The sequence below is a fragment of the Mandrillus leucophaeus genome, unplaced genomic scaffold (assembly GCF_000951045.1).
Source record: "Mandrillus leucophaeus isolate KB7577 unplaced genomic scaffold, Mleu.le_1.0 Scaffold100, whole genome shotgun sequence".
In the NCBI taxonomy this organism is placed as follows: Eukaryota; Metazoa; Chordata; class Mammalia; order Primates; family Cercopithecidae; genus Mandrillus; species Mandrillus leucophaeus.
The window spans coordinates 1,386,303-1,412,613 of record NW_012098099.1 but is presented as its reverse complement, the minus strand read 5'-3'; the positions used below and the strand labels follow the sequence as shown (position 1 = coordinate 1,412,613).

Here is a 26,311-nt window from a genome sequence, read left to right as displayed (position 1 = left end):
GAAGATGAAGCCAATAACTGTAAGACACAACTACAAGTTTGACTTTTCTCCCTCTGTGATATGCTCTGTTCCATGAGGGCAATGGAGGCACCAGAGAAGGCCAGAGGAAACATCATTAGCCCATCCTTCAGCATCAGGTTGTCCCACTGCTCCTGAGACACCCTCAGTTTTCAGGGTCACTGGTGTCCTCCCTCCTGGCAAACCCGAGCCACAAGCGCTCAGATTCGAAGGTGTTGAACTCTCTTTTCTTCCTTACAAGGGTGCCAGAATTCTTAATTGCATTTGTTCACCCCACTAAAAGTGAGTCCTTCACAATGAGAAGAGCTAACATTTATTCAATCAACAAATGCTGAGTGTCTGCCATGGCCGGATAATCTGCCAGTCGTCAGAGCACACAGAACATGTGATTAGTAAACATAATGGTGGAGGACATCAGCCTGCTGTTTTTCCCAGATGTCACCAAATGAGTGACAATTTGTACAATGTTTCATTAAATGCCTATTTAGAGGATAACCATAGATGATGACATAGAAAAAAAGTCAAACCCAGAATGCAAGAACGGTAGCCAGCAGAGCACATGGAAACAAGGTCCAGGTTGCAGGTAGTAGCTTGCAGGATAACCACAGTTGGCGACGCTTTCAGGCAGCTGGGAGAATTCTCAGTAGTCCATTTTATGGTTAAACGGTTTTACTAAGGTCTAAAAAATTCATTTCTAACTCCTAGACTTATGTTTCCATTACTATATAAAGAATGAACCAAACAAATAAATAACAAAATATGGACTATGGACCCCAAAATTTCAAGGCATGAAGAGAGCCCCAAATTCTCTGTCAACTGCAAAGAGAAACCATTAGCACAGGAATAGATGAAGAAACTGTTTTTGAGCATAATATAAACATAAACAAATCTCTTAACAGCACGAGTGTCAACAAATGCTTGTTGTTGCAAAAACAGTCTCAAAAAGTGGTGACGAGGAGACTGACAAGCAGAAATGAGCTATTTTTTCATCTCCAAAATTGCACTTCCTGGTCCACGGTTCTTAGCACTGCAGATGTTGCAGAACTGTGCAGCAGAGTTCTAAAAATGCAATTTAAAAACACAGATTTAAAACATGATCTTTTTCTACTCTCATATTCAGAAATACTATGGTAACATTAGCCAGGGGGTGGAGAGGAAGTAATACAATGTCACTCCTTTTTCTGGAGTTTATTTCTGGTTAACATAGGATTCAGTCTAGATCAGCTGTTACTCTGCGACTCAAAGGACACCCAACAGCAGAATAAGTCTAGTGTGACCTGGGGGAACACGACACTAAAAAAATGATAGCATCATGGAACACAAATCAGGCTGGAAAACACATAAGATACACAATGGCTCTCTACTGTTGTTGCTCATCTCTTCAAGCATGACAGCTGTCAATTTGGCCTGAATGAATTCCTTCAAATGGGTATGCTTTTATACTTACTATAGTATACAAAACATTTCTGAATATTTTTACATTTAAAAACTAGATTAGTTTTTGTTATGTGATATGAATCTCTCTATATTTTTTTAACCCATACAGCCATAAGGATGACGGGTTGTGATTCAAGCACATTCCTCTAAGTGTGTTAATTTCCCTCTTGTTGATAGGTACCAAGCTGCCAACTCACCATGCTGGGCATGGGCAGGCACTCCTTGTGGAACATGTGCCGGCAATGGAAGACCACCACGCTGAAGGGCTTAGCTGCATCTGGCGAGGAGGGCAGAGAAAGGAGGAGAACTCAATGCAACAAGCAAGATCATTTTAAACCAATCCCAACTGAAAGTCCAGTTGTAGTTTAATTTTCAGCAATAAGCTACCTTTGGAGAGTGGCTTATTTACAAAAGCATTCCTGAGGGGTGTTACGATCAGACACAAAACAGGTATTATAATCATGTTGCTATGTGATTCACAGGTTATTTGCTTAGCCTCTGTGTCAGTTACCAAGACTACACTGAGGACAAACTGCAGTAACCTGTATTTTGAAAAACCAGCATGTGTATGTGCCGACATGCCCCTAACCCCTATAATCATCATACACCACAGCTGAAGTCAAGTCTGTGGCTTCATCAAAATGCTTTCCCCGTCCACCCGCTACCTTTGCCAAGACCACACACTGACTTCAGAGCCAGACCTGGGTTACAAGCCCAGGCTGTGACCTTGCATTTTACTGCACTTCTGCTTGGGCAAATCCCCTCATCTGTTTCTGCTCTGTGTGGCCAGCTTATTTTTGGTAAGATTTAGTGTCATCAGCAGATTAAATTTGGAATTAAATCTAACTGTAGGGTGGGAACGTATGTGGTTCCTTTTTGCTGCAACACTGACTGAAACGCTACGGAAGCTCACTTCTTCACCTGAGCCCACTGCGGTTTTCAACAGAAGCACTTAAACATCCAAATCTAATTCACACGTAAACATCCAAATCTAATTCCTCTAGAAAAGAACCTAAGTAGAAAAACTTCTCATGCGCTGACCCATGAAATAATCCTTTAATGCTAAGTAAATATGAGGTCAACTAGGTCTTTTAGTACTTTGTTATGCTGAACTTAAATTTGAAAAGCATTTGTTAGCATCCCGACAATGCTTTGTTAGTTTCTGCTTTCGAATTATGCAAATTTCTTCTTATGTCATAATGAACCTTAAGAAGGTGCTTTTCATTACAGATGACGACATATATATATATCTGCTAAGATATAGAAATAAACAAATGCTTATGTCTTTTAAAGACTGGCAGTTCCAATTAGATGGCAGGTATTATGTATGTTTCCATTGAAATGTGAGATAACTTGGGCATGCAGAACCATATAGCAGAGAAAAAGATTAAAGAAAAGAGAATGCTACCTATAAATTTTTTTCCCAGACACATACACGGTTCTCCTACCTTGAAATTTAAATGCTGATGGTTAGTTTTCATTTTGTTTTATCCTAGATTACAGTTCTAAAAGAAGGGCCCCCGAACCAGTGGCATCAACATTACCTGGGAACTTGTTAGATTTCTCAGTCCCTGCCCTGGAAGTTTGCAACCAGAGACTCTAGGGAGACTGACTGGGCCAGCGATCTGGGTTCCAACAAGCCTGGTGGGTGATGCTGACTGACCCTACAGCTTGAGAACCTCAGCTCTAAGCAATGGCAACACCCGCATTCCACTGAGCGGGATGCGAGCCACAACACTTCTCTCCACTGGGTTATTCTGAAAGTTACACATTTTTTATAAACGGTAGTTGGCTAATTCCAAAATTTTGATTCCACTCATCATTAAAATATATATTTGGGAAAGTTTTTGGGAAAACCTTCTTACCTGATGGAAGAATAGGGGAAAGGCACGACTCACAGATGTTCTCCTCTGTAAGAAAGCACACACACTTTGGATTATGCCCTGTTTATACCTGCTCGGCCGTTTCTGAAAGCAGGGCATGTAGTCCATACGATTATTTCAATTTTACCCACCATCAACAAGAACACCTTTCATCTGAGTTCGGTGCATTTTCTTCAGTAAGGACAAAGAGTCAGCTACGAGAATCTTCTTGCAGCCTTCACGAAGCAGAATCTAATGCACACATTTTAAGAGAAAAGCCATCTTAAATAGACTCAAATCTGAGGGGTGAAGGAACACTGTACTGGGGATTCCAAAAGCTGACATGCTTGAAATACTCTAAAGGGGCACTCACTGATTCTCTTGCCCTCAGTACCCTCTTCCCGCCAAACCACTGCCAGACTGACCTGGCCAGCCAGGATCCACTCATTACACTGTGCATCGTTTCTTCCAACCATACACTGGCTCCTGTAGCATGTGTATAATCAAACATACATTCCAAAGTCTGGCAAAGAAGGCCCCACATTAACTAACCCTATTGTTACTGTAGAGGGCTTCCTTATACAGATTCTCTTGGGCAGAGTTTGGCTCCTACATTATGTGCTCATTCCATTCTTCAGATCTTTACCCAGAATGAAAACCTGTTATTCCAAAATCACCCATTTACTTCATAAATTCATCTATTTACTGCACAAATAAGTACTGGGTCCCTATCACGTACAGGGTACTGGGTATAGATAATAAACTAAACAGATACAATCTCTGTCCTAAATCCCCTCCAGGCTGCAACCTGTCTTTTTCTTACCAAATCTAATCCAAACCATTCAGCATAGTGCTATGAATGTGGTGTGTGTGTGTTTGTGGTATTAACTGACTATAATAACCTTCAAATTCAGTGACTCCTGGGAGGGCTGACAATTGAAAAAAAACCATGGATACGAATATTCTGACACAAGAGTCATTTTCTTATTCTTCACCCCAGCATTACAGCTTTTGTTTCTTTACACATTTTTCTTATTCCTCTGTAGGCTTTTTACTATTTCCCCCCTTCCTGCCTGGAGAATGACAAGAGACATCACAATGCTTTGGCAGCCTCAGAAGTCAGAAGCACACAGTGGAGGATGATGCCCTCCACTTGGCTGGTACCAAGGTTGTATTTCAGAACTGGAGACATGATGGGGTCCAAGAGTCTCCCTTCTTTTAGGTGGGGACACAGCAGGGGCAGGTAATACTTTACCTTTCATGCCCATTCTGTGGGGCAGAGTGTGAGCTTCCACCCTTTGCTGGGTTTTCTTAGGTATGAGTAGGAAACTGAGAGAGGCCCAGGAGGTGCACATAAGCCAGATGTCATTTTATATTTTATTAATATTATTTTTTAACCAGAACTTGTTGCTGCCTTTTCAGAGGGAGAAATTCAAGGCCTGAAGGACAGAGACACTCTGGGGCTGTGCCTGTGGCTTCTCCCTTCGGGGCCTATGTGTCTTATCATACGTGGTTATGTGCAGTAACACACGTCACATCATAGAAATTCACATAACAGATAGCGCTGTCTCACCACAGTGCAGCTCCGAGGCTGGGAAGCATGTGTCTTTCAGTGGCAAGTTCTGCTGTTTAGAGGGGGCACTCTGGCTTTCTTCATACTGAAGTTACTCTCGACTCGACAACCTACATGGGCATTTTGCTTTCATAAGTTTTAAATTCATGCCACTGGGGGAGAAAAGTAAAGGAGCAGCCCACTGCAGCCCTCTATCCTCAGTGGTCCACGTGTTCCTCTGAAAATCCCAAAGAGCACTGGCTTTGGGTGAATTCAGCCAAAAGCCGTTTCCCCCTAATTATACAAAGACAAATTAATATTCAGGAAAACAAAACTAATGTCTAGATTCAAGTTCTATGCCTGCCATTTCTAGTATTGATGAACAAGATTACATGACTTTAGTATTCCTACATTAATTGAGAAACTGCCTATGAAGTTTTCTTGTTTAAAATTCTACCAGGAATCAAATTTTTTTGATTTTTTTTTTTTTTTTTTTTTTTGAGACAGAGTCTCGCCCTGCCGCCCAGGCTGGAGGTGCAGTGGCGCGATCTCGGCTCACTGCAAGCTCCGCCTCCTGGGTTCACGCCATTCTCCTGCCTCAGCCTCCGGAGTAGCTGGGACTACAGGCGCCCGCCACCTCGCCCGGCTAGTTTTTTTTTTGTATTTTTTAGTAGAGACGGGGTTTCACCGTGTTAGCCAGGATGGTCTCCATCTCCTGACCTCGTGATCCGCCCGTCTCGGCCTCCCAAAGTGCTGTTTTTTGGATTTTTTAAAAAAACACATTAAAATTTTAACAGACTGCATTAAAACATACAGGTAGAAGAGAAAAATAACCAATACAGTAAGAAAGATAGCTAAGAAATACTGATGTCAGGAAAACTTTAAGTAAATTTAAAAGCAAACATATAAAGCTGCTTAGCCTTGAAGACAAAAAATAAAAAACAGAGAGTAATGGTTTTGACCACAACATCTCAGATAAAATAATTGGAAAAAAAAAGGGGCTCTGACTCTCAGTGGGTGCTCCAGGTCCATGGCATGAATAATGTAAGAGAAGGGCAGAGGCAGCAGTCTAGACAGAGGCCACTGTGTCTGTAAGCTAAAAAGGAACACAGCAAGATATGCAAACCAGGAAGGAACCATCTCTTCAGCAGGATTACATTTTTCTAAACAGGTACAATCTGTCTGCCGGCAGAAAGCATTTTCTAGGAAAATTCATTATTCAGAGGCAAACAGCCAGGAGAGGGGAAAGTACATAAATACAGCTTACTGCTATTTACTACTTCATTTGGTCAAAATCCAAGGCTCCAAATCAGAAAAACAGGAAAACATTTTAAGTTTCATTTATACGATCCCAGGCAGGTATTTCAAAATATGAGACTATCCTCTATAGAATGTAATCACTTATTCTATAACATCTGTAATAATTTGAAGGCAATTAAAGGTGATAAGTGAAGGAAGACAGTACAAGATTATAATGTATGACAATCTACAGGTATTGCTTTCAACATCAGCTGTATGACAAGGCATTATGTTGACTATGGATTCCTAGTAGCAAGTCCACCAGTGACTCATGAAAAATGTGCTGTTGTTCACATTCATTTCACCCTCAAAAGTTCATGTTTGGAATTTCCCATGAGTGTCCTTTTTATAAAGACGCTGATGGCCGAAAGTCAGATGCCACAGCAGTTGGCGTAAGCAGATCATCCTCACCCCTTTTTGACCTTCACATTCATGATTTCGGATCACTGCCATGTTTCAAGGTCATCTTACCCAGCCTATCTTCCCAGCCATAGCCTATCATCACCTTCCCCATCTCCCTTCTAACTTGCAAATGTGATGTTCTTCACATATTTAGGGCACATGCACTCTCTTCTGTTATTCAGGTTTCAATGACCAGAATGGCACCGATCACTGCTGCTCTTGCTCTGAGCACTATCTTTCATTACTTTGTGCTCTTTTTCTTTTTAAAATATGAAATACTAAAAAAAAACTGAAAAGAAAAAAAGACCCAAGTAAGTCCCTACCACCTAGATTTAACAAATGTTGATATTTTCCCACGCTTCAGATCTCATTCCAGAAAATAAAGTATTACAAACACAGTTGACACCTTCTTGCCCTCTACCATTCCTGCTCCTTCTTTTCAAACACAACTCCAACTTTGTTTAGGGTGTGTCCGACTGAAATATACAGCTGGCTGGGGCTCATGTAACATAGATCTGGTCAAAAAGATAAACATCAAGCCTAGGAAAGCGGCCCTTTCAAATAAAAAGCAAAGCCTCATTAGGAAAAAACCCCTTGCTTCCTGCATGTGCTATATGGAGTGTGGCTGTAAAGCCTACTGATACGGCATCTACTTTGTCACCAAGAGGCAACAACCCTGAGGTACACTCTCCTGTTGATGCATGTTGAGGCTATCTCCAGTTCAGGGCTACTAAGGAAATCCAAAGGACATTCCTTTTTACGGAACTGATTTTCATCTCTTGAGTAAATACATAGGAGTGAAATTCCTGGGTCATGGAGTAGGTGTATGTTCAATTTTTCAAGTAAATGTCAAACAGTTTTCCAAAGTGGTTATATGCCATTTTATACTCCCACATATTAAGTTGGATATCTAATAAAAATACCTTCCCTCTTGAATAATAATCTAACTCTTAATTTTTATGTAAATTTTAGGACCAGTTTATCAATTTCCATGAAAAATTCTTTGGAGATTTTGATTAAAATTTTATTGACCATACAGATGATTATTTTAGGGAGAACTAATAACATTTATGATATGGATGTACTTTTAACAATTGAATAAATGGTCAAGTTCAATCTGCTATTGATTTATGTATTATTTTTGCATTTGTGTTTAAAAAAAAAGATAGGGCTATAATTTTCCCATATTGCCCTCACGTAATGCTGGTATTAGGGTTATACTAGCATCCCATAAGGAACTGAGGAACTTTTCCATTCTATTATCTGGAAAAGTAAATGTAAAACAGAAGTTGCCTGTTTTTATTTAGTTTTATTACTTTTAATTAATTTTTTTTTGACACGGTCTTGCTCTGCACCCAGGCTGGAATACAGTGGCATGATCAGAACTCACTGCAGCCTTGACCTCCTGGGCTTAAGTGGTCCTCTTGCCTCAGCCTCCCATGTAGCTGGGACCACAGGCATGAGCCATCACACCCAGCTATTTATGTATTTTTAGTAGAGACAGGGTTTCACCATGTTGCTCAGGCTTATCTCAAACTCCTGAGCTCAAGCCACCTGCTCACCTCAGATTCCCAAAGTGACGAGATTACAGGCATGAACCACCGTATCCAGCCACCTATTTTTTTAAAAGGATTGATAAAACTTGTCTCTAAAACTGTCTATGGAATAAGTGCCTTTATTGTAGCTATACATTTTGACTGCCAATTTAGTTAATGACTACAGGTTTATTCTATTTGCTTGAGTAAACTTTTATAACTTATTATTTTCCTAGAAAATAGTTCAGTTCTTCTGAGTTTTCAAAGATATTGATATAAACTTGTATTCTTTGCTTACTTTAGGTGTTGAAAACTTAGTCTGCATGAACTTTGTTCTTTATGGTTATGCTGATTGTTTCCCTGTGCCTTTTTCTCGAACTTTACGGAATGTGCAAATACATTTTGTGATGTTTCCTGAATGTTTATGGACTACAGAAGCTTATAAGCATGCAGTTTTGAAGATATGTCCTCCTCCCCACCAAAAGTAGTTTTTGTTTTCCAAAGTATGCCTAACTGGCCTTTCAAAGATCAATCATTTTTAACCCACTAAAAACTTTCTCACCTGTTTCCTCCTGTTTTACCCTGGTTTCTTATTCTCTGTGTTGGACAGCCTCTGATATCACTTTCAGAACTTAAAATTAAAACTTAAAACTTTTCTACGAAATATCTCTACTTGGTAAATTAAACAGCACCATTATTAACCTTTGCTTTGTAATCTATATCTCTTATTAGAATATCACTGACAATCGGATGGGTGTGGTAGCTCACACTTATAATCCCGGCACTTTGAGAGGCTGAGATAGGAGGATCTCTTGAGCCCAGGAGTTCAAGACCAGCCTGGGCAACATAGTGAGACCCTGTCTCAGCAAAGAATTAAAATTACAAAAATTAGCCAGGCATAGTGGCACATGCCTGTAGTTCCAACTACTCCAGAGGCTGAGGTGAAAGGATCGCTTGAGCCCAGGAGGTCAAGGCTACAGTGAGCTGTGACTGCACCACTGCCAGGCTCCAGCCTGGGCAACAAAGTAAGGCCTTGTCTCAAAACGAAACAAAAAGAATTTCACTGAGGATACACCAGGCTTTTCTTTCCTCAACTTCATAACAGTATTAATTCTCATCTCAAAAAATAATTGTAGGTATGGCCTAGAAAGTACAATACTACTTTTCTGAGATTTATTTTCCTTACGGGACTTTCCTGTATTTTTCCAAGATTATTCAAATCTAGGGGTCAATTTCTTCTTACATCCTACTCCAGGATTCTTGTTTTCTTAATATTACTTTGTTTCCTTCCATAGTTCTAAGTTTTTCTAAATTACATATTTTATCAACAAGACCTTTATTCTTTCCTTTTCATCATTTTGAAGTCAACCAGCTATGGCTTCTATAAACAATCTGTTACATATTATATTTTGTGCTACTGTAAGTTTAAATAAGAAAGAATTTATAATACAACTGTTGAAAACCAACATGACAACTTAGATTTGCCTTAGCTTCCCCTTTTCTCCTTATTTCTCTGCAGTTCATCATCACTGATAATAATCCCAACCAAAAGCAAAACACCAGACCCATAGAAGTTGTATAAAGCAATAAAAGAACTGTATATCAGCAAAGTTGTTATGGTTCATTAGAAACGGCGGCCATGGGAAAAATGCCATCAAAAGTCGCCAAATAAAAATGTGTAATAAAATAATATAAACTTAATTACACATTTTATAATTATTACATTTGTAATAATTACTTACAAGTATAAAAATTTGCAATAAAATAAAATAAGTAAAATAAAAATTCTGAAATTTTTCTTTTAAAAGATTCTTTGAACACTAAACATTTTGCTGACATTGCCGTGTTCATACTGCAATGCTTGTCATTAGAACTGCAAATGACAGACAGCTACTTGGTTTGAAAAGCCCCCAATATGACACGGGGTTAGACTGAGAAACTTTTCCCCTCATTTCTAATCCTTCCTTTAGGTCACAATGCTATGGAACTTGAATTCTTCTTGAAAAAGCTTTGCTTTTGGCTGGGATTCTTATAAAGATAATGAGTTGCAGAGAAATACAAAGGGAAAGAGATCCTAAGGTCTTATGTTGGAGTTCAGAAACAATCTTATAAACACAATTGTATTTAAATTTCTAATAGCACAAGGTATGGATGTACCAAATTAATTTTAAAAGCTACACCTTGTTGTCATAGGCCACCTACGTCACCTAAAAGCTGTGATAAGGCAAAACTGAAATAATTTCAAAAGGAAAACAACAAATCTCATTTGGTCTTAAAAGTTTATTTCATGAACTCTTCTATGAGACAGTTTATTCAAAAACTCTCTCATAGAAGAAAATTAGGAGCTTATATACTGAGAGTCAAAAAGAAACCCATGTGGGCCAAAAAAAAGGTTGGTAAGAAAGAAGCGTTATTTCCTCTTATCCCATTTGGATTGCAAAGTAGAGATATGGGAAATAAAGGACTATGGGGACTGCAGCAAATGTAAACTTGGAAAAATAACTCTGGAAGGCATGGAGATGTCTGGAATCAGCTTACCAGTTTGCATGAGGTATGTGTGTGTACATGTGTGTGTCTGTGTGTGTGTACATGTGTATATGGTATGTGTGCGTGTCTGTGTCTGTGTGCATGGTGCATGTAGTTTAACAAAACAGAAATGTTAAGGCATTTTACTTCTCCCAGAAACATTAATTCAGATCATGAGCTGCATGAACAAAGGGCTGCGTCTCGCTCATCTCCAGGTCTATGAGACCACATGTCGAGGCCCTGTTAGCACATAACATACTGTCTGACACAGGAGATACTCACATATTTGAATAAATGCGTTTATAAGTCATCAAGTATATGGCATTTTGAAAACAACTATTCCGTGAGACACTAAGGCCTCTGACAGCCCCTCTGTTAAGGAGACGCCCATCAGTGTTGCTGACTTCACCTGAGAGGAGCTGTCCTGCTACCCAGCCCCAGTCAGGGTTTAATCCAAGGGGCAATTGGGAGGAACAGGGCAGGGGAGGGAAGGGAGCCAAGGGATGGACAATTTGTCGTTTTTTTTTTCTTTAAATAAATGTCACTTTTGAGGCAAAAGAAAAAACCGTGAAAAATAAACCCCAATTATACCTAAAAATCTAAGCTGCTTTATTAGATCCCAAAATAAATATTAAGACTTACATTAAAATATTAGGTTAACATTAAATATGCAGCTGTATTCAATATGTAAAGACATATTTATAAAATGCCTTTGTTAAGAACTTTAGAAACAAAAAATATTTTAGAGATCATCTAATTTCAAGGTTCTAAAATTTCAATACACAGACTAGTGCCAGACTAGGTGGGTAAGAAATATCAAGGTGGTTTCAGGACATGTTCCCTAGTCCTTCCCAAGAGAGTCTCATTCAGCAGATCTGGGCTGGGTGCCTCAAACTATGTAATGTATACAAGAATCCAGATGATTCTGGTGTGCAGCCAGGCTTCACAAACACTGGCTTAATCTAATTGGGAAACCGAGCTCCAGAAAGCTGAAGTGCCTTACCAAAGTCTCAACAGGCTTGTTAATGGCAAAGCCAGAACTGGAGCCCAGGTCTGCAAATACCATGTCCATTGCTCTTTAAAAGACAACAGTTGCCTATTTGTCTTCCATACCAATTCTGTATGTGACTCTGGTATAAACTGCCAGTACAATGAATGCATCTCCAGAGACCAAATGGGCCCAGCAGTGAGAGATACACAGGATATGATGTGGAAGGCCACACAACAGCACTATGTAGATAGTCCATTTTTTATCCAGAGATAACATAAACGAAGTACCACTAGGCATGCACATAGAACTTCAGCCACTGCTAGAACAGAAAGGAGGATAAAAATCATAATTGTAAAACTGAAAGCATGAGCACCAAAAAGTTTTGGCACATATTTGTCTTACAGACGGATTAAAAACAAAAGCATTTACAAACAGTTACACCTAATTATAGCGAGTGGAAAATCTCATCTAGAAAGCTTCTATCTCAAGAAAAAGAACAGTACAGGGTGGATTTTCCCTCCCTCATCAGGTGAGTTGACCTTATTTTCAATATGCAGAGATTCCACATTCACACCACTTTTGAAAGCTGGTGGAAAAGGAAGTCGGGCAATGCTTCTCTTAGATTGGTAGCTGGGGAGATAACTATCTATCTTTAAAAAAATAAAACAAAAACAGCCTGGGTGCGGTGGCTCACACCTGTCATCCCAGCACTTTGAGAGGCCGAGGCAGGCAGATCACGAGGTCAGGAGATGAAGACTATCCTGACCAACATGGATAAACTGTCTGTACTAAAAATACAAAAATTAGCTGGACATGGTGGCATGTGCCTGTAATCCCAGCTACTCAGGAGGCTGATGCAGGAGAATCGTTTGAACCGAGGAGGTGGAGGTTACAGCAAGCCGAGATCACGCCACTGCACTCCAGCCTGGTGACAGAGCAAGACTCCGTCTCAAAAAAAATAAAAAATAAAAATAAAATAAAAACAAAACTTCGCAGCACCATCCATGAAAAGAAAACATAAAACTGCCAAATGGCAGGAGGCAGAGCAGCACCAAGTGCATAGGCTTGGCATCCTGGCTCTACTGCATGACATGGGCAAATCACGCAACATCTTCTAGCCTCAACTTTCTCATCTGCAGAGCAGGGGCGAGGGCCTGCTGGGAGAACCATGTGGCATGATTCTGCCAAGTATAAAAGGATACAAATACGGGGGTCGATCACCACAATAACACAAGTGCAGAGGAGTTTCCATCACAGTGGAAACTCGTGAGTGTTGTGTCCATCTTGTAAAGGCTAAGTCACAGGTTTCTGCAGTGATCTTCGAAATTTTTGTAATCAGGAGACCCAAACCAGTGCCCAAAGCTGAACATCCTGCTCCAGAGAGAAATGTAGAGAAAACTAACTAGGCAGGTGTTGGCTAAAGGCAATTCGGCTTTGTACCTAATGCCTTAGCTCCAGTTAGCCTTAGGAATGTCTGCAGCCCCTAAAGCATCTAAGATGGACGTTTAATCTAGCCCCTGCTCTCTTTTATTTTTCTAGGAAAAACAGAGGTCCAGGGATATGCAATGACTTGTTCAGGATCATCCGCTACTTTACTTATGGGTTAGACTCACACTAGGGACTCAAGAGGCTTAGCCTGGTGAGATTTCCACTGCACCATGACACCTTAGAAGCAAGTTAAAACATGCTTGCTATATTCTTTTCCCAAGAGGTGTTACCCATAATGAAAAAATCCTAAGACCCCACTCTAATTAGCAGATTTTTCAGAGATTACTTTTGGCTATAAAAGGTAATGTAGTCATGGATTTTAAAAAGGCATGAGATTTAGTCAGAGGATCTGTGTTCAAACCCAGTTCATCACCTTCCCAGACTGGCAAATCATTTAACTTTTCTGAGAGTCAGTCTTTTCACCTGTAAAACAAAGATGACAGTTCCTACAAAACTGTTGTGAAGACGAAATGTTTGTCAAATAAAACCGTCAAGAAAAGTGTTTAAGAACAAAGATGCTGAAATTCTTAAGGGAAAAAAGCCTCCAACTACAAAAATGGATATAAATACTAAATTTATAATGTTTTAAAAATAGAAAATATAAAACATTAGAAATTTATAGCATAAACTCATTTGGAAACTGGTCAGTTCACGTAAAAACTGAAGTATCATTGATACCATATTATTTTGGAAGTAAGTTATATCAAAATAAGTGCTATTCGTCCTTGAAATCAGGCCTAGAAACATTTAAAGTTTATGACGTGCAATACGTGCTACTTGCATCTTACTGACTTCATGAAGCTTTTAAAATTTGTGCAGTGATTACCCTAACAAGGTAGCTAGGTATAAAAACATAGAAAGTTAAAGAAATTAAACGCTGCTAATGTAGTTGATTATACTATTTCCTTAAACTATGTCATGTCATAGGCATCTAACAAACCTAATGATGCTAACCTTCAGTTGAAGAAAGTTGTTACATTTTAGAAAACGTGAAACCAAAAGCAGAAGAGTTACTCATTTCAAGTTTTTCCCACAACATTCTCTCATTCTCTCACCCACCTTCCAGTTAACAACTGGCTAATGAATGATCTCCCAAAGCAGTACCCAAGTAAGTTTTAAATGCTGTATGCTCCATTGTCAATCTCCCTTTAGAGATTTCCAACGCATACTAGCAAGAAAAGGTGCTGAGAAACCCTGTGAGAACATTTCCCCAACATCTGACCACAGATCCCTACATTACTGAATGGTTCTTGATATCCCCTGGGGTTACTGTCCCACCCAACCCCATCACACACAGAGTCAGTTCCAGATTCCTGGAAATTGATGAACATGCAAAATTTCTCCCAAATTTTCAGATTGAATAGGGTTGTTAATTTTTTACTTTGCTAAGTGAGAGTATGTGAAAAACAACATAGTTTAATGAAATACAAAATAAAAAAAAAAGAATAAAATAAAAACAGGCATGTGAAATCCTTCTGGAAATTGCAAAATGCTCTCTGGATATATTTATTTTTACAGTGAACTCTAATAGATTGTTTAGAGAAAGGAAACACATTAAGTGGTCATTAATATATTATGTAAAAAAGAGCAGAGAAATACTTTAAACTCTTTATCTATGAGTGAAAAATAACGCCTGGAATTATTTGAACAACCTGCCCCCGGAGAGCATTTTCTGTTTGCATTCTCCAACAAGATGCCTGAGCTCCAGTGGGGACTCCAGATGCAGCAGTTTCCGTAGGCTCTGCTGCCTTCCCTGTTCATCTCTCCCTCACCCTCTGAGAAGCCACTCCTTGGTTGGGGGATTCATAGGCAACCACAGCTTTTTGGACCCACTGGCTAAATAATTCTGAACCTCCTTAACACATTACCAAACTACAGACTTACATATCTTAAGGAAAAGCTCTAGTTAAGAAAAAACACTGATTTAGCAGCTTCTTTAGTATAAATTTTTACGTTTGGCATTCATTTTGCATCTAATAATAATTTCACTTTTATTTCCAGCTGACTCAGAACGATGCAAATTTATTTATTAAAAATGAATGAACACGGAGACCACAGTGGTGCCCATGAGCTTGGTTCTCTGGAAGAATGACCTAGACAGAGGGATGCACTATGTGGTTTTGCAGTCATTGTGGAGGCTGGGGAAAAAGAAAGGCACAACTTCTAATCTGGAGGCCAAGTTTCTTGCACTACTGGCGAAAGGCAGAGGGATAATTATTGACTACTTCCCTTGGGGGAGGGTTGCTCAGAGACACCTAAATGACTTCTCATCAAACGTGGATTTGAAACCTAAAGCATATTCTGGCATGCCTAGGGTTGGTAAGGGCCAGTGAAGTATAGGTCATTATCAAGTTCACTCACACTCAGAGGCTTATAAGGTCTGACACTGAAACCACTTTCATCAAAGCCCAATTCTGACTTTCTAAACTAGTGACTTCCCCAGGAAGGGATGTCACCTTTCTGGATTCCCAGGGCGCGGCCATAAAAGGCCAGCTCCTCATCTCACCTCTCTTTGCCTATTAACCCATTCCCACGTTTTTATTTCCTTCTTGCCTTTCTCATTCTCCTTCCAATAATCTTTCCCCTGGGTCATCTGCACACCTCCAAATCCCACTGGAAATACATGCCTGTATATCGTTAAGCTTTTTTGCAGAACAGGTAATCTACTTCTTTGGCTTAACTGAATACAAATTTCTCTCCCATGAACCCAATTTCTCACAAAGCTCTCCTGAGTGAAGTCTCCATGATCTCTCACACCCTCATCCCCACCCCCACTCCCATCTTCAAACTTCTTTACGTTTAAAGTTGTGTTGTCCAGTTAATACCACTGTCCCCTGTGGACTCTTCAATGAGAAGCTGGAGCCTGGCTTAGGGCACCTCGTTTCTTCCTCCTGGCCTTCATGTCCATGAGGATGACTCAGAAAGGCTGTGGCCTCAGTTTCTCTACTAATTCTACACAAATGACCTTTACCATCATCCCACTTTTTGAACATGTATACACCATGACTCCGCTTCAGAAACATTAATGACGTCACACTCTCTGGCACAACCTCTTGTCCCTGCAGCTCTGCCATCCCTTTCATCTCTTACATCTGTTTTTGATGTCACCAATGTACCTGCAATATCTTCTCCTTTCCACCTTGCCTCTTACCTAAGGCTGTTACGCTGAGTGCAGGCAGACCTCTACTTTGCAACCTGCATGGTGAATCCTTGCCCAATGGATCTCACATCATAATGCTCCTCAGCTAATAGCCTTTTCTTTTGGCTTTACCTGCAAAAATTGTTTCTAGGAAAGCAATTTCACCCACTATTAACAAAAACTCATTTTCAAGTGAATTAGAGGAAGAACAACAGTCTGAATGGTTTTTTTTTTTTTTTTTTTTTCTGAGACGGAGTCTCGCTCTGTCGCCCAGGCTGGAGTGCAGTGGCGCAATCTCCGCTCACTGCAAGCTCCGCCGCCTCCCAGGTTCACGCCATTCTCCTGCCTCAGCCTCCTGAGAAGCTGGGACTACAGGTGCCCGTCACCACGTCCGGCTAATTTTTTTTTGTATTTTTAGTAGAGACGGGGTTTCACCGTGTTTGCCAGGATGGTCTCAATCTCCTGACCTCGTGATCCATCCGCCTCGGCCTCCCAAAGTGCTGGGATTACAGGCGTGAGCTACCGCAACCGGGCAACAGTCTGAATTTTTAAGGAAATGTTTTAATTCAAGTTCTATAGAAGCTACCAGCTTCCTGAAAAATAGTAATTGCTAGAATCTTTTTAAGGAAAAGATTAAGATGCTTTGTAATTAGTATAATAATTTATATGAAAACAATGAGTTCCACTGTTCTTATCACAAATTCTGATTTAACAAGGATAATAAAGTTGCACTATTCTAGAAAACAGACAAAAGGTTAAATAAAATCCTATATTTTAACAGCTTTCAGGCAACAGATTACTGAATGGCTTCAAAAAAAAATTATTACCTTACTGAAAAACATTTTTGTTAATTCCCTCAAACGGACACAATACTTATTCTCCCTAAAAATGTTGGGGTGGCCTGATCTAATGGCCACTATAACTGCCTTTATACCTCAATTTCATGTTATATTAACCATACAAATGTAAGAATGTCTGCTCAAAAGCAAGTGAAAATTGGAGATGGCTAAAGAATCAAATAGCCTTCTTAAGGCCTTTAAGGTATTACTGGACAACACAATTTTAAAGGTGACGTTTCTAATTACTGTGTTTGAACAGTTTTCTAAACATCTGGGCCTAAATAAAATGTAACCATAAAATCGAAACTTTTTAACTGACACCTAACATAAACCCTAGAAATATTTATCCAGTACTGAGTCAACTCATTCAGCATGCTCATTTGTCCAAGAAAGGATACTTACTTGCAAATTGTAGTCTTGCAGAATTTTAACCAAGGAATCTCTCAAATTGGGAATCTCCATTCCTTCCTTAATACGGTGAATCAGTAGAATTGGGTCAACATGTGTGCCAATGTTGTTTAACAAGCCAGTAATAAATGCTACAAAATATCACATAAAACAATGAACATAAAAGCAACATTATAATGCAATTTTATTTGCACATAATTTGCACACAATGCAATTTTAGACCAAAAGTAACTCAAAGAAAAAATTATTTCCTTCAAAGTAAGTGTTAAAACCATTTAAATTTCTAAACTCTTAAGAATTAATCTTCTAAACTTCCAAGAACTAACGCTCCTTAAGACATGAAGGAGAAAGTAAATAAGAACTGTTTTAAAACAGTTGAATAAATGATTACTTGCCTTCAAAATACAGTTTTTAGCATCAAATGGGTGCAAACAGTATTTACTGACAACTGATTATCACTCAGGTATTATATACACTTTCCTCAAATATTGTGCAAGGTAGGAATGCTGTGGCCGCATTTTATAGACAAGGGAAATGGGGTGTTTAATTTTTCCAGGGTCACACAGCTAAGAAGTAATGTGCCCAAATTCACTCAGGCCAGCCTCAAGTTTATGATGTGTTCTGTGACATCACTTTGCCTCTTGAGATTCTTAAACTCTTCTTTATCTTGCTAGTTACAAATGAGACTCCTTATATTGTCAAGAGGATAGTTATTAAAGTCAATTTCAGATTAAGGTAGTTACATGAACATAAAGATTTCCTACCAAATTTAAAAATAAAAAAAAATTAAAAAAAAGGAAAGAGGAAATTTCAAATCACTACTGTTAGTTATTTTCAAAAGAGTCGGGTTTCTGTTAGGTGACTGCTTTTGTTTTTTCCTTTCCAAAATGGGAGACCCAATGCAAATACTCAAGCTGATGACCAGCAAATACAAACTCTGGGTGCTGTACTGATAAAAATAGTGCAGGAAAGAGGCTAAATGCTACAACGCAAACATCCAAATACCATCAATGTCCAGAACAGTTACATGTTTCCAAAAAAGACTGGTAAGGTCTATATACTTAAACTATAAACACTCCCATATACAAGCTAAAAACAAACAAAAAAAACACACACACCAACACAACCCAGATGACATTTATTCAATTTGCTTGCAGCACGTAAAAACATGCCTCATGGGGACACAATTAATAAACTGTGTAGCCACCTGTTCTTCATCACATTCAGGTAATGCAAAGTGACGAGGCTCCAGGTTTTCCAGCACAGGAGGAGTACTGGAAATCATTACAACACACCTGGCCTATTTTTATTGTAGGTACACTGCCATTTTTTTAACCCAATGTATCTTGAGATAGTTTTTAATCTAGACATAACTGGCTACACTGATAGAAAAAAAGTTATAACCACAGATGGCTTTTATGCTTACGTGGTTTGTCGATGGAATATAAAATCAAATCTTCCCACAGCTCTCCATCATCTTGTTCCTTGGCAAATTCGATTGCTTTATCAACATCATGTAATTCCTCCATAATCATCTTCAGGGCACTTCGGCTATTACCCATTCGGCCTAGGTGGGGTGAAGACGGGAGAAAGAGTTCATTTAAGGTTATTTTAATGATTTTTTTTTTTAAAAAAACTGCATATCTCTTAATTTGTTTACATAGTTGGAAAGCTAAGACAAGGCTATTTTCTCGTGTGACAAAACATTTACTCTCTATAACATAGTAAAATAAATATCTCCTATTTACTGGATATTTACTCTGTGCTGAGTACTCATTTAAGTACCTCATATAAATGGTATCATTTAACCATCACTACCATCCTATCAGGCATGTTCTACTAATATTCCTCTTTTATAGAAGAGGAAATAGAAATGTTAGTAGCTTGCTAAGATCATACAACTACTAAATAGTACACCCAGAATTTGAAGCCAGGTCTGTCATACTCTGACTTACTTTTGGTAGACTTATATATATTCTGGAGGTCAATACCTTCACATTCAGATACACTTAAGACTTTTAAAGTCCCTAAAGTCACTCTGCCTCATGAGGTAGCTGTGCATATTGCTTTTCTGATACACTCTGTGCCAACTGCAAATTCGATTATCAAAGGGCTACCTCATTTTCTTCTCTCCCAAGTTCAGGGCAAAGTCTTTCAATAACCCTCATGAGATGAAAGTATTTATCAACCATGCTTCTATTGGCTAATCTTCTTTACATACTTTGCTCATTGATCTATGGTATTTTAATAGTTTAAATTTTTCCATGAGTTTTTAATACAGTACATGTAAGAAAGCCTTACTCAGTGGAGGGACAGCAACTGCCTGGTTGTAGGTTGTCACCCTTACCGCTGTCTCTGGGCTTGCACAGGAACTAGTAAAGGATCTTGAATCTTTCTCACTGTACATGGCCATAATCAACCAATAAAAGCTGGTTCGTGAATGAAATGATATCCCATTTAATACCCCTTCCATAGCATTTTGTGTTTCTTACAAATATTATTTCCACAGCCTACGTCTCTAAAAATGGTTAGTTATTTTAAATGTTTACAGGATTTTCAAGTTTTTATAAAATCCGACTATACGTCCCTATAAGTCCTCTACTGCTTCTAAGACAATATGACAAAAATGTATTCCACCAAAATATTTCTTGGGGAGAACACTGTTTGCAATTAGTGAATTGATGAGCTACTTAAAATTGTGATTAGAACCCCAGGAACATGCTGAAGTAACAAAATGCAGCCCCAAAAGCACTTCTCTTAAGAAGGGAAGGTGCTACAACTGGATAATTCTGGGTTTGTGGCTGAGCACCCATGAATCTGCATACACATAAATGGGAATAGAGGATTTGGATTATTTTTCAACAGAGGCAAAGAGGCCAATGAGGGTGAGTGTTGTATAAGGGAAAGGTGTAAAGCGGAAAAACCCTACTGAGGTCAGCAGGGAAGTGACAATGGAGAAACACCAGATATGAATGTTATGTTATATGCCACATTATGCAATCCTCAGTACAACCCACATTGCTGTCATGCTCGTGGCTCATTTTGGAAGAATGTGAAAAGATGACAAGTTTTGTTTCTTGGTATGCATGGTACAAAAATTGTGACTCATGTGGAGGTAGGAGCCAGAAGACCAGGAACACTGACACCTAGATTATATTAAAAAGCTCTCCTCTTTCTCCAAAACTACGGTATTCAATTGCATTTCCTCCAGTTATTTAGGGTGTGATTTCTAAAAGTGATTATTTATTTTCTACCAATATGATGGTAATACAAGCTGATTATAATTTTTTTAAAAATGAAAAAACTTGTCAACTCATCTACAATTTATTTTAATCTATGTTGTGAGGTATAAACTGATACATTTTTATGTGTTGATTATAAATTACCAATATGTTATTTCAACATTTATTAAACAACTCTTCCTTCTTTACTGTGCTGTGAAGTCTGTTTTCATGTATTAAGTTATCGTACAAAATAGGCTCAAATTCTGTGTTACATTGGTCTAAAACCTATGTCCTTTCTTAGACAATTTACTTCATGTTGTCATCCCATTTCTTAGTTTATGGCGACCAAAATGAACAAAAGCTACTTACTCAGAAGATAGACTGTCTCTTCTACAAAGTTTCTCTGTTGACAGATCTCAAGAGCCTTCAATTAAAGCAGGGTAAAAATGTTACTATAGGCTACCAAATAAGAACAAATAGTAATAAAGTCATTTAAACTTACACTTGAAAGAATTTTTCCACAGCTTTTCTTTAAAAATAAAACAAAGCAAACAAATAAGGAACACATCTCCCTAGACTGGCTGCACTCGGTCACCTCTCAGAGGTACTGGACTCTACACAATTCAATTTAAAACATATTTGAAGCTACTCAGAACATTTCATGAGCAAGAGTAGAAAACAGGACACCAAATGAAAAGAAAGGGCCTTTCCCACTAAGCTTTCTCTCTTTACACTACTTTAGGTTTCTTTACAGCACTGCTTCCTTCTAAATCTGTAGTCATTTGTTTAAGCTCTGTTTACCTCCATTAAGATGTAATGAATGTTGTTCATGGTTGAACTTTCCCAGTATTGTGCATACCATATGCTCAGAAAATATGATTTCATGCTGCATGAATGAACGAATGAATGAATGAATGAATTTACTATGAATATTTGTACTGCCAGAACACAGGGGTTGAAAGAGAACTCTGCTCAAGGATCTGTCAAAGGTGAGAAGGAAAAAAATACTTTTGATGATCAAGGATCCAAAAAGGAGCAACTATGCAGATGAGAGCATTTCCATTAGTGTTAAAAAAAAAAAAAAAAAAAAACCATGATTGCACCTCTGTACTCCAGCCTGGGCGATGGAGCGAGATGCTGTCTCAAAAAAGTTAAAAAAAAAAAAAAAAAAAAAAAAGACCTACTACATACTGATAAATTACTTACTGATTCTAAATTAATCAGGACACATTTACTACATGCTCTGTGCTGGGTGCTAGATGGTCAGGTTAGATAGAGATGGAAAGATGACAATAATAAAAATGTTAGTGATGATTACAAGTAAGAGGACAACAAAGAAGAGAATAAAGGAGGAGGCTTAGTAGGAGCATTAGCAGCATGAGTCCACCCCTGGGAGCTCAGGGTCCAGGAAGTGACAAGAGATGTGACAATGCATTATTCCACGATTAGAGTAACATGAACAAAGGGCCATGTGTACAGAGGAGGGATACTGAAACTGTGTGGTCCTCTTGTGAGAAGCTTCAAGGGGAAGTACCACCTGAATTGGATGCAGTATGATGAATGAGCGCAGCTGGGAAACCTTATCTCACACCCTGCATACAAAACTTTCTATTGCATTGCTCCACTCAGACTTAAAGCTGAGAATCTCTACCACGACTTACAAGGCATCCACAACCTAGCCCTGAATTCCTGTGCAGCTTCACCTCCCTCTGCTCATCTCTTCATTGCGTCCCCTTGCCTGAAATGCTTCCCTTACCCCCAACTCTCCACTACTGGATGGCACTACCTTATGTCATGAGGTCAAGGTCACCTAAGGTGGACGAACAAGAGGAAGGAGCCCCGGTCTCTGACCCTGCGGCATGCTGCCTTCAGCAGGGCCACTCAACCAACACTTCCACGTGACAGAAAAAGAAACTGTTGCTCTGTTAAGCCACTATTATTTTGGGATTTTTTATCACTCACAGTTGAATGCAATCCCTGGCTAATACTGAAAAAAATCTTCCTTTATTTTGATTAAAAACATGGTTTACCTATTCCTATATGGTCTTGCCTGTCAATCATCATTGTAAATGATGAAACTTTCTTACCAACTCTTCACTCTCCTGCAGCGATACTACTGCAGAGACAGAAAAAACATAGGTAAGAAGTTAAATAATAAAGCAAAACAGAGCAAAAACATCGGAGGACACGGGATTCAAACAAAAAATCACTGAGAAGTCAACTGAGTGCCTAGATTTGTTCTGGTTGTTAAGATACAGAGAGTTTATAGTTGAGTGGGACTGCCATTCACAGATAAACAGAATACTGTGATTCAACGGAATAAGGAGAATGTTTAGAGAAAGTCTGAATAATGATAAGTACTTATGCTGCTTAAAATAATTTATTATTAAAGGGTATCCATGAATCAGTTCTGTACTTGGAAATTCACTTACACACTTTAAAATACCATTCAAGATTTCAAACAGAGCCATTACCCGTTTTCTTCTGCACATGAGAATGCCTAAGAACATGCTAGTCTCAAACCACAAAGAGTTTGCAGTTTGAAGCCTCATCTTGAGTTATCCAAGACAGCAGCCACTTGCTCTATGTGTCTATTTAAGTTTAAATTGATTAAAATGAAATTAAATTAAAATTCGGTTTCTTGGTAGCACCAGCCAGATTTCAAATACTCAATTGTGACATGTGGTTGGTGGCTACTATGTTGGACAGAGTGGATTATAAAACATTTCCATTGCTGTAGAATATGCCATTGAATATGCCATAGAATAGCAAGGCTATAAAATCCTGTATATACTATCAAAAAGGAAGTCATGTGGGAAGAAATGTCTGAAGGCAAGTTGAAGTTAAGGATGACATGGAATGCAAGCAGATGAGTTTCACCAAGTTCAAAGATAATTTGAGTCTCTGAAATTTCAATTTCACATAATTTTAGATGTTTTATGACGAGTTTCTAACAGTATCTTAAATTATCCTCTTCTCACAAATGAGAGAATGGACTTTAGAAGTCTCTAGAAATTTTGAGTAAAGTATAAAAAGAAAGCATTTAGATTCTTGAATGTTCCTGGACCATGGTGCTCCCTCTAGAGGAGAGAGTAGGGAAACTAAGATTTTTAAAGCAGACACACAACACAAGCACACACACAAACATACACACACGGAGAATGTAGTGAAAATAAAAGTAAAAAGTCAGAATAATAATAGAACTTGAGTAAAAAATGATGCAAAAATAATATTTTAATTCTCCTCTTTCTAATTTAGTATGAAGGTAAAGAATTAAGTTAGAAAACTGAGGGTAACTAATAAGAACTTTATCAAATGTAAATTAAATAATTATTTCTACCTATCCTTGATCTTGTCATCTTTTAACCAATCTTATCTTTAAATTTCTTTAATGAAAATCTGCAAACTTGGCATCTCTCAGCTTTATTCTTCCAAATTCAGAAATACTGCCACCTTGTGAATACTATTAGATATGAAAGCGATCACAAATTTGGGTATAAATCTGCCAAACTATAAAACTGATGATCTGCTTTTAACCACTCTAGGCACAAGCAAATCAGATTTGCAAAATGAAAACCAGGGCCTGATGACCACATCTGTAAATTACAGAAGGACAGTTTAACAGTTAAAAAAAAATCTTTCATGATTCTTGCAACACTAGGAAATACTTTAGTGATTGTTACCATTTCAATTAACTTTTTAAACCTGAAAATGATTCCCCAACATAGTGGAAAAAATACAGAGCCTAAAGTTAAGTGATCCAAGTTCTAAGTCTTGGTCCCTCAACTTATTAGCTCTAGACTTTAGGCTTGTTTCCAGCTCCCTAAGACTTGGCTTGTCATGTATAAAAGGACTCTACCCACCTAATCGCACTTTCGTACAGATTCAATGAAACAATATACATGAAGGCACAGCATACATTATAAAGCACAAAAGAAATACAAATAATTTTTATTATCTTTAAAAATTGCTGTAGATGTTATAAATTCCTACATACTCTGTATTTCCTTTAGAACAAACAATTTCATAAAAGTTTATGATTAATTTTTGAATTTCAGAGTCGTGGTGATTTTAAATCCTGAACCTCGGCCTTTGAAAATCATAACTAGGGCTTTTGATGTGACATCAGGATCTTTCCAAAGTTTTGGGCCAAATACTATTGATTGTGGGATTTCAATCAATTCAAAATAAGGTTGACGTAGATTCTTGAAGATTTCAATCAGTTGCCAATCTGAAATCACCTCCTTTCAACAATTAGCCAATCCCCAGCAAAGGCAGACAACCAAAAATTAGGAAGACATAGTGTTATTCTGCCAGAGGTAAATTATAAACAACAGTGGATCAACAGGTTCTGAATATGCCTTTGAAAGCTTAAACACTTCTCATTTCAAGTAGAAACAAAGAACAAAAAAATCCTCTTGTACCAATAGGACTCAACAATCTCTAAATTCTAAGGAAGCAGACAGAAATTTCTTTGGGGAAAGGGAGGCATTAGAATTTTAAAGTTCTCAATTTCAGATTCAGGAGAAAAAGAGACCACATTTTCTATGAGTCGCTCTTTATACAAAACAGGCAGACATGTATTCCATGCCCTTTACTAGCATGCTTGGGATGCATTTAATTGGAGAAATTCACTTTGTCATTCACAAATTGGTACATATGATAGCTTTTTCATGTCACATGTAAACATAAAAGGGATTTGTTTCTAAGATGACTGAGTATATACAGAATTCTTTCTTATTATTCTTTTTATTTATTTAAAGAGAGTTTTGCTTTCTCAACTAGGCTGGAGTGCACTAGTGCAATCATAGCTTACTATAACCTCAAACTCTTGGGCTCAAGACATCCTCCTCCCTCAGCTTCCTGAGTAGATACTAATACTAGCATGTACCACTACACTGGACTAAAGTTTTTATTTTTGTAGAGACAGGGTCTTGCTATGTTCACCAGGATGGTCTCAAACTCTTGGCCTGAAGCTATTTTCCCACCTCAGCTTCCCAAAGTGCTGGGATTACAGGTGTGGGCTACTACACCCAACCAGAACTTATTTTTAAGGAAAAAGGATAAGAATTTTGAGTTAGTAATACTGTCATGGACCTCTCCTTTAAGACAGCTTTGGGTACCTGATAGGGCAGAGTGCTATGTTTTCTACAAATATACAGATTTCCCACAATAGATCCTGACAAAGAGATAATCTCTTATGAAGAAGTCTCAATAACCTGAAACACGAAAACCCATTGAGGGAGTCCTAAAAATACGGATTACTACTTGATTATCTCATAATAGTCTGTTTCCACCATTACCACCTCTAATCCATGCTCAAAATTCTCTTTCAGTGGGACACATGAGATAAATTTTTAAAAACAACTGTGTTTAAAACATAATTGGTTTTACTATGCTTGTGCTGAGTTCTTTTACATTCAATATGGTGTTTTCAGTGGCCCAGAGAGAAAAATTCTACAAGGTCTACACAAACGCTCTAAGCAAGCCACATGTGTAGGAAGCATCATGTGCAGGTCTGCAATGTTCTGCTCCTCCCTACTGGGTGGAACAGGGCGTCTTCCACTGAGTGCTACTAGACCCAAAAACTT

General features: G+C 38.4%; 1 protein-coding gene across 1 annotated transcript in view; it reads right to left on the bottom strand.

The window, feature by feature from the left end:
- Positions 1 to 308: 308 nt before the first annotated feature.
- VPS41 (vacuolar protein sorting 41 homolog (S. cerevisiae)) overlaps positions 309 to 26,311 on the bottom strand; it is a 217,932-nt gene continuing 191,929 nt past the window's right edge. Inside the window, exons 23-29 of the mRNA XM_011972735.1 lie at positions 21,090 to 21,144; positions 18,923 to 19,063; positions 17,491 to 17,627; positions 3,470 to 3,569; positions 3,321 to 3,365; positions 1,653 to 1,732; positions 309 to 1,077 (exon numbers count right to left, since the gene is read on the bottom strand). Of these exons, the coding sequence (XP_011828125.1) occupies positions 997 to 1,077; positions 1,653 to 1,732; positions 3,321 to 3,365; positions 3,470 to 3,569; positions 17,491 to 17,627; positions 18,923 to 19,063; positions 21,090 to 21,144 (639 nt within the window). The 3' untranslated portion in view covers positions 309 to 996. The remainder of the gene's footprint in view (positions 1,078 to 1,652; positions 1,733 to 3,320; positions 3,366 to 3,469; positions 3,570 to 17,490; positions 17,628 to 18,922; positions 19,064 to 21,089; positions 21,145 to 26,311) is intronic.